Raw genomic sequence first — 8,719 nt, 5'->3', positions numbered from 1 at the left:
ATTCTAGAGGGGTTTAAGTAAGGGGGGGGATAGGAGGAGGTTGGAAAGGAATGGATGAAACTTTTTTATAGAAAAGAATGCAAAGGGAAAACGGAGGGACATTCTTAAGGATAGAACAAAAGGGATTAAAATGTGGTAATCTCCAAAGAGTAATTCAACCTGAAGAAAACATGTTTTACTTTAAAATATTTTCTTTTTGATATTTTTTATATTAATTAGTAAATAAAGTAAAGCTGATAATTACACTAATTATATTTCTGTTATTTATGAGTGTTGAATTATGGCCAAACCTTATTCATGTAAGTTGAACAAGTGTAGTGAGGTCAGGGTTTCTCTCCAATATAAATTTATAGATTTGTTCCTTAGTCGGTTTTCAGTCGACTTCGTTTATTTTTTTATTTTTTTTATATTGTTTAATATTCTTATATTTTCAGCAAGCAGCTGGAGGACCTGGTGGTCTACCTGGTGGTCCCCCTGGTGCCCCTGGTCTCCCCCCTGCCCTGGCAGGTATGCCTGGTTTGCCCCCTAGCTCAGCTGCTGGGCTACTCTCCCTGGCTGGTCATGGTATACCTGGTCTACCCCCAACTTCACTACAACAACTCATGGCCAGACATGAACATATGAAGGTAGTATTTTTAACAAAATTGATATCAATATTTATGGGTCATTTTATCATAAAGTGGCCATCCTAAGTTGTCGTAAGTGTAATCTTAGTTCTATTTTCTTTGCTTACATTTAAATATAGGAATGATCACCGGTCTGGATCAATAAGTTTTGCCGGCTTTTTTTTGGTTCAGATTTTTAGAAATTATCTTTTGCCAATAAAAATGTTAAAATACTCGTATTTGGATGGACACTTACAATAGATATTTATTATTTATTCTTAAAATGACTAAGGTCAGAATAAATGAATGGCGAGAAATAGTTGAATTAATACGGATATTTAACTACACCGAAAAAAGTACAAGCGAAGTAGTTTAACCAACCATACTTGGATCAACTACTGCTACCATTCTGGTCAGAATTTTCCAAACCGCCATATTTAATGATACCCCTAAAATATTTATTGATATAAAAGATTTAAATATATTTGTTTAGCAGGAGGAGAAATCTCCCCTGGTGGCAATGGAGGAGAGATTAAAACATTCCGCTTCATCCTCCCCAGCCGGCAGGTAGGGTTATCAATATATATTTATAAAGTAGTAATCTCTGCTTCTTGGTTTGGCTGTTTGTTTGATCATACGGCATGGCCTATTTGCGTCGAATTTTGGTTGAGGAACTCGGTAGAACCAGGAGAATGTTCTTAGCATTAAGTTAATCAGAGGCAATATTTCTTAAAATATGACTGCCCTTAATAAACCTTCCAGGGGGTCATGTGAGATCCCGCAAAAAAAAGTTGACCAAAAAAATATTTTAACCTATCTTAATCATTATAAAAATAATACGTCCTTTTTCTTGCTTATATCTGTGAGCATTTGAAAAATGATTTATGAAAATGCTAATTATACTTAAATAGGACATTTTAACATAGGTTAACTGAATATGCCAAACTTTGAAGAAAAAAAAACTATTTTTTCTTTTATTTTACAACATAAATATTTAAAGAAAAAATATAAGTTCAAAATATAACAAATAACACATGTTTAATAAATAAAATGTATGATCAGAATTCTATTATTTATTTTGGCTCCTGAGTTGACAACTATTTTCTTTTATGAATATTTACTTTTTACAAAAAATAAAAGAAAAAATTAATTCTGAAAACAAGTTTTCTAAATTTATAAAAGAACACACAAAGGATAAGCTTAATCTGAACATTTTTAGGGGGGTTTTAAAGAGTTTCTAATTCTGTTGAAGAACCTTGAAGAATAGAAGGAACAGAGTTAAATCATTTTATATTTTGAGACAGAAAAATAATAAATCTCGAGGAAAAGATAAATTGTTTGATGGTTTTATAATATTCGGGGGAATTTTCATTTTTATTTCAGTCCTTCATTCTCGTGGAAAAATATTTTAAAATGGAATCGTTTTTAGGAATTACGGCGATTTTAGAGATATGCGCGATCCAAGAGATATTCACCGACCGCGCTCACCGATCTCAGCGCGATCCCCAATCCGAGCATCTACACCTAATGATGAAATTGCGGCAAAGCGATTGAAAACCGAAGACATCAGAAAATCTGGACATGTAAGTGGAAAAATATTTCTATCTATGGAGAATTTGAGTCCGTTGGGACATTCTAACTTTTTCCTCGCATTCAGATTCTTTTAAATCTTGGATTAATTGATAAAAAGTTCTGTCACAGTATGCTAATATGTAAAGATAGATGATCTGGAATTTAGGATTTGCTTTTAAATACAATTTCCAAACCCCCTCAGTAAAGTGCTCTAGAACTACTCAACATTTATCAGGCAGCCCCCCCCCCCCTGTCTTTAAGGTATGCAAGGGGGGGAACACTTTGTTGACATAAACTGTTTACCGTGCAGGAAATGTAAACACTGGTTCTACGGCAGGAAATATTATTCTTTTATTTATCCAACATCATTTAGTTTGAAGGGGGTAATTGTATTTAAACTAAGTTTTAATTCCCTCTTTAATATATATCCCCCTTCTTTCTCCCCTGAATTAATGAAGGTTGTAACGTTTATGTAAGGTTTATGATGAATACTTGAGGTCGACAAATCTTCAATTTCATCCTGTTAATCTTTAAAGGGACTGTAAACTTAATTTCAAGGCATCCTTTATTTAAAGGGTGACATGTACCCATTAAACAATTGTATGAGCAAGGGTAAAGAAATAGAAAACTTTTATTTACATCCTTTAAAACCTTATTTTACTCCCTCTTCGTATCCCCTTTCCCGGTCCATTTTCCCACCCTTCCTTTTCCATTCTCTTTAATTTTTCTCCCTCCCCGCTTCCATTTACCTTCCCCCCTTTTCCATTTCCCCCTTTTCCCTGCCATGTGAACCCTTTGACTACCTAAATTCCCAATTCCTTCCATGTAATGATACCTATTCTTTGTCAAGTTTCAAGATTTACATACTAGGGAAAAGTAATGAAACTGAGTGTCTTTATTTAATTATTTATGTTTCAGGAGTCTGACAGTGGTGACAAATCAGACGGCGACCTTGTCGTCGATGTTGGTAACGAGGACGAATCTGGTCGACAGATGAACGGCGACCACAGGGGAGGAGAGAACGGGAACGCGGACCGGAGAGATCGTCCTCCCTCGAATATGTCCTCATCGTCTAGATCTACTCCCTCCTTGAAGCAGAAGGACCTGGAAAAACCAGGAACTCCTGGATCCAAACCTGCAACTCCTAATGATCTCGCTCCGGGACAGAAAGCTCCAACTCCTCCCCGTGGACCTCCTCATGGTCCTCAATTACCTGGCGCTGGACCTTATCCTTACCCTGGACTAGGGGGTCGGCCTCCTGGTGACCCTCTAGGATACCCACCTGGAGCCCCTTTAGGTCCTGGCTACCCTAGACCTCCACTGGTAAGTTCAAGATTTAAATTAATTTGAATTCTTAAATTATTTCAAAGTTTTCCAATTTCCTCCTATTTTCGTCAGAAGCTTAATTTAAACTTTTCAATATAATCTTTTAACTTTCTCACATAAAATAGGTATTTTTACTTTCAATTAATACATGGTCGAAGATTAGAAATTAAAAATACGAATTAAGAATTTTTTAAGTGTGTTAAAGTGGTAAATGGAAATATTTAATAAATTGTTAAACCCTGGCCTGCTTAATTATGAATGTTAAAGTGAAATATTTAAAATTTGTAATTTCAGGCCGGCCCACCAGGGGTTCCCCCTGTAGGCCCCCCTGCGGGCCATGACCCGCACCCCAACCCCCGTGTCCCCGTATCTAACGGAATCTCCAACGGCGCAGGACTTACTGGCCCATCAGGAAAACCGTAAGTATTTTCGTAGATTTGCTCATTCTCATTATTTGAAGCTTTAAGAAAATAAGATTTTTCCTCTTCTGATAAATACAAATTTCAATTTTAAAGTTTTATACGTTCTGCAATCCACATCTCTTTCAGAATATGTAATGTGAATACAATTCTTCGGAATTTATTTTATTTATTTCAACATCAAGATCTAAGATTGTGGAATTGAATTTCTCGGAGGAGGAAGTCTTTGAATGAAAGTTGTCTTTTTTCTTATAGAATAAGGAACAAATGATATTTAAGTATTAGTTCTGACACTTTTTGCAAAGCCAGCTGTTTTTAATGGTTTATCTTATATTTTTTAAATATATTTTTTTTCAGATCCTACTCATTTCATGTCGGTGCAGACAACCAGCTGCAGCCGGTCAGTTTCCCTCATGATGCGCTCACAGCGCAGGGAATTCCTCGCCACGCGCGGCAAATCAATACCTTGGCGCACGGTGAAGTTGTGTGCGCAGTAACCATGTCGAACCCTACTAAGTTTGTGTATACAGGGGGGAAAGGTTGTGTTAAGGTTTGGGATATAACCCAACCTTCTAATAAGACTCCTATTAGTCAGTTAGACTGTCTACAGAGAGAGAATTATATTCGTTCCATTAAACTTTTACCTGACGGACGAACCCTGGTGGTGGGAGGAGAAGCAAGTAATCTATCTATCTGGGATCTAGCAGCTCCTACTCCTAGAATCAAGGCGGAGATGCCAAGCTCCGCCCCGGCCTGCTACGCCCTTGCCATCAGTCCCGACTCCAAGGTCTGTTTTAGCTGTTGCAGTGATGGTAACATCGCTGTCTGGGATCTTCACAATCAAACTCAGATTAGACAGTTCCAGGGACATACGGACGGAGCCAGCTGTATAGATATATCTGCAGATGGAACTAAGCTATGGACGGGAGGTTTGGATAACACTGTACGTTCCTGGGATCTCCGGGAAGGAAGACAACTACAACAACATGATTTTAGTTCTCAGATATTCTGTCTTGGTTATTGTCCAACCGGAGACTGGTTAGCTGTTGGTATGGAAAACTCTAATGTTGAAGTTCTTCATTGTTCTAAACCAGATAAATATCAGCTTCATCTGCATGAAAGCTGTGTTCTCTCTCTCAAGTTTGCAAACAACGGCAAATGGTTTGTTTCAACTGGAAAAGACAATCTTCTTAACTCCTGGAGAACTCCCTACGGAGCTTCTATATTTGTCTCCAAAGAAACCTCCTCAGTCCTGAGTTGCGACATCAGCAACGACGACAAGTATATTGTGACAGGGTCAGGAGATAAGAAGGCGACTGTGTATGAAGTTATTTACTAAACCTGATTTAACGGTGAGGTGGATTCTAGAGGGGTTTAAGTAAGGTTGTATTAAGAACACTGGAGGTGATCTTGACATTAAGCTTGTTAATCTTCAGGGTTTAATTTATCCACTTTATAGAGAACAAGGAGTATCAATAAACTCTCAAAGATATTTTATAAACAAAGTGAAACAACATATTAACACATCATACAATGTTACCCATTTTCTTTTCTCCTGTTAACTCGGTCCCTAATAATTCTTCTTTTCCGCTTACTTGATTTCATAATCCTATTTCTTGCCCCTTTTCAAAAACTAAACAGAAAACTAAATGTCTACCTTTCCCCTAAGCCCGTACTTTCCTCCTTTTTTATGTTTTAAAATGCAATTCTATATTTCCTGTTCAAGATTTTATCATACACGCTGTGTACAAATGTTTAGCTGAACGCGCAATTTTTGCCCTAATTTCCGTAAACGCTGTTCTTTGGGTCTTTCTTTTTGTGCATTTCAAAGTACTCGATTTTTTTATATGTGCCAATGTTTCAGAGTACAATTTTCGAGTTGAAGAATTCGAGGATAGAAATGGTTAAAATGATATTATATTTACCAATCTATATATACGTAATGATTCAACATGACTAATCGTTACGTTATTTTCTGTGTTAAACGACATTAAAGAAATATAATACTGTCTTGATAGCTTGTAATTCTAATCGAGAGAGAGAGAAATCTAACTGGAATGGAAATTTGTTAGAAACAATGTTCCATCTCATAAATCATGAATTTTCGCGAATGATAAAAATTGACAGACGCTTTTTTCGAAAGTCGAGCGTTAAGAAAACTTGTGTTTGCCGATTATAACAAAAACGAATATAATAAAAAAAGTTGGTAGCCTATTTTTTTGTTGGGGGGGGGGGGGTTGTTTTTGGGTGGTTACGTTTATTACATAACTACAGCGAAAAATGTATCAAAAATAATACAATAAAATATTTAGAAGTTCAGGAACATATTTCTCGACAGAATTTTTGTAAATAAGTCAATGTTAAAAATCAATTATTTTTTTCATCGTTATATTGAGTTTCTTACTCTTTACAAATTTGTTCGCAGATTACCACAAACTCTGAAAATGTCGTCTTTACAATAAAAATTCCAGAAAATGTTTGTGAACAATGAGACGTAACGAAACTAACAACTAAGAAAGATTACTTATTTTCGAAAATAAGGGTTAATTTTTATTTTCTTAATCTGTTCCTAAACAGTTAATTCGTTTACTGTAGAATATTTGTTACATTTTGTGTTGTCGATATTTAATAATTTTAACAAATTAATTCTCTAAACGTAACCACACAAATTTATGATTTTGAAAGTCGACTTTGCGCTCAAACTCAGAAGTTATACATCATCAAAACGTTTTATACGTCTCAAATGATCCCTAAAAAATTCTCCAAAATACTACATTCTCAGTTCAACTTCAATACATTGCCGGTCACTCCCTTTAATGAGGATCTAGATTGAGACAAACTAACCATTTTTACATGATGAGCACACCTTCATTTTGATTTACAGAGACTAAGGACAAATAATTAAATTTAATTTTGAATGAGAGCCCCACTGCAAACCAGACAAAAGGAGAATGACTAGTACAACTTCATGACCTCTTACAGTGAAACCCGTAATAACGAATACATCGGAAGAATTTATCAAATGTCGTCTTGACAATTTTTCAACGAGTTTTATACTATATTACGTAAATTTCAGTATTTGCGAAAATAAATAAATAGCCATGAATATGCTGGAACAGTTTTAAAGAGTTCCATATAATCATTCAATTAAAAAACTAAATATCTGCAACATTCCATTATCAGAAAGTGAAGAATACGACATTTGATGAATTCTTTCTATGTATTCGTTATTAAGGGTTTCACTGTAGATACTCAAGTATGAGAAAGCAAATTTAACCGATTAAATATTAGAAATTCAAAACATCTTAGTTCTTCAATAAGAGGAGTTATAAAACATCTAATTTTTCATTCTTTCTTTGCAGTTTACGTTATTTTGACGTGACACAAGTATTTATCAAAGGATATTAAAAGTGTAATTGAACGACTTTAAATGTTGAGTTAAAAGAGTTTGAAACATATCAATCAATCAAGTAAATTATTTAGCTTTTCATTTAAACTGAAATATTATTTCTTAACAAATATTTTATTGATGATAAACGAATTTTGGTTTATTTCTGATTATGATATATTCCTGTTATATTTTAAAGATTAAAACAAGAACATAATTTTCTTAAATTGTATAATTTCAAAATTTCAATTTTTGTCAATATTTACTTTTTCACTTATATGTTTTAACTATAATATATTTTACTGAGAGAAATGATGGAAAAAATATGATGGATTCCTGTAAACTGTTTTCTTTTTACTTATTTCATTGTACAATTCTAATAAAATCAAATTGTTTACAATCTTTCTTATTTATTTACAAAACTGTTTCTTGCAGTTCAAATTCGACACAATAAAATGTGCACACAAATTCTATCCCTCTCACCTCTAGTAAACTTACACTGCTTTATCCATTAATTATGAATATTTTTGTATATAAGTTTCAACAATTATATTATAATTATGTGGATTTTAAATTAATTTTCTGGTTTTGAAAATATTATAATACACATTTATAGCATGCGGTTCTGCAAAACTTACTTTCATCTGCAAATATATCAAATTATAAAACAAATTAATTTTTAAAAAATCAATTTTTGCATTTTTACAATTGTTATAAAATAGTACAAGCTTTTGGCGTAACTAAAGAGTTTTCGAAACAGGAGGTGGGAATTGTAGAGAAATTAATTACCCGCTTAAAACTCAAAATTTTCAGTTTTTTTAATCTTCGCAATTTGATGTCGTCCTCGTAGAACTTTGATATTTAAAACCTATTCATTCACAACAATTGGAATATTTGGGAATCAGAAAATTATATTTTTAGGTGATTTATAATTTCTTCTAGTTACTGGGTGATATTTTGCAGAGGTTATGTCATAAAAAGGTTCGGTTGGTTAGAAATAATTTACAGATCATACAATTTAATGAATTCATGAATTTTTACAAGGGGCACTTAAGGGTATCGAAGGGTCGAAAAAAGGGGCCAATGTTGGGTTGCAGGGGGGAGAGGGGGGGGGCGGGTATTGATAGCAGTGAGACGGCTGCGGCATGTGATTTCCCTGTAATCAATAAAGGAGGGGAGTTTGAAGGGACTAAGCCCCCCCCCCCACTCTTAATGTTTTGAGCCCCCCCCCAATCCCAACCCACCACCTTCGAAGGCTTAATATGGATTTAACCCATTGTCCGAAGGGATTGGCTGAGTGTTAAAGAAAAAAGAAGGGGATGAGAAAGTTAGAAATGGGTCGAATGGGGGCGCGCCTGAGAGGCGATGGAGCGAGTATTTGGATGGAATGGTTCTGGAAGGATGAGAAT

General features: G+C 34.7%; 1 protein-coding gene across 4 annotated transcripts in view; it reads left to right on the top strand.

Annotated features, from left to right (window-relative positions):
• The window catches only part of LOC111695141 (protein groucho), a 9,603-nt gene extending 3,664 nt beyond the window's left edge, over window positions 1-5,939 (top strand). Inside the window, exons 3-9 of one of the 4 annotated variants that reach the window (XR_002763799.1) lie at window positions 435-626; window positions 1,099-1,172; window positions 2,035-2,188; window positions 3,096-3,500; window positions 3,798-3,922; window positions 4,280-5,488; window positions 5,821-5,939. Coding sequence is in view for 1 of the 4 variants with exons in the window: in XM_023464352.1 (XP_023320120.1) it covers window positions 435-626; window positions 1,099-1,172; window positions 2,035-2,188; window positions 3,096-3,500; window positions 3,798-3,922; window positions 4,280-5,261 (1,932 nt within the window). In the remaining 3 variants the exon portion in view is untranslated. Of the gene's footprint in view, window positions 1-434; window positions 627-1,098; window positions 1,173-2,034; window positions 2,189-3,095; window positions 3,501-3,797; window positions 3,923-4,279 lie in introns of all 4 variants that reach the window. The other 3 variants (XR_002763797.1, XR_002763798.1, XM_023464352.1) reach the window with 3 other exon arrangements.
• The last annotated feature ends 2,780 nt before the right edge of the window (window positions 5,940-8,719 follow it).

The sequence above is a fragment of the Eurytemora carolleeae genome, unplaced genomic scaffold (genome assembly GCF_000591075.1).
Source record: "Eurytemora carolleeae unplaced genomic scaffold, Eaff_2.0 scaffold212, whole genome shotgun sequence".
In the NCBI taxonomy this organism is placed as follows: domain Eukaryota; kingdom Metazoa; phylum Arthropoda; class Copepoda; order Calanoida; family Temoridae; genus Eurytemora; species Eurytemora carolleeae.
The sequence above is the reverse complement of the archived record's forward strand: the minus strand, read 5'-3'. Positions and strand labels throughout refer to the sequence as shown.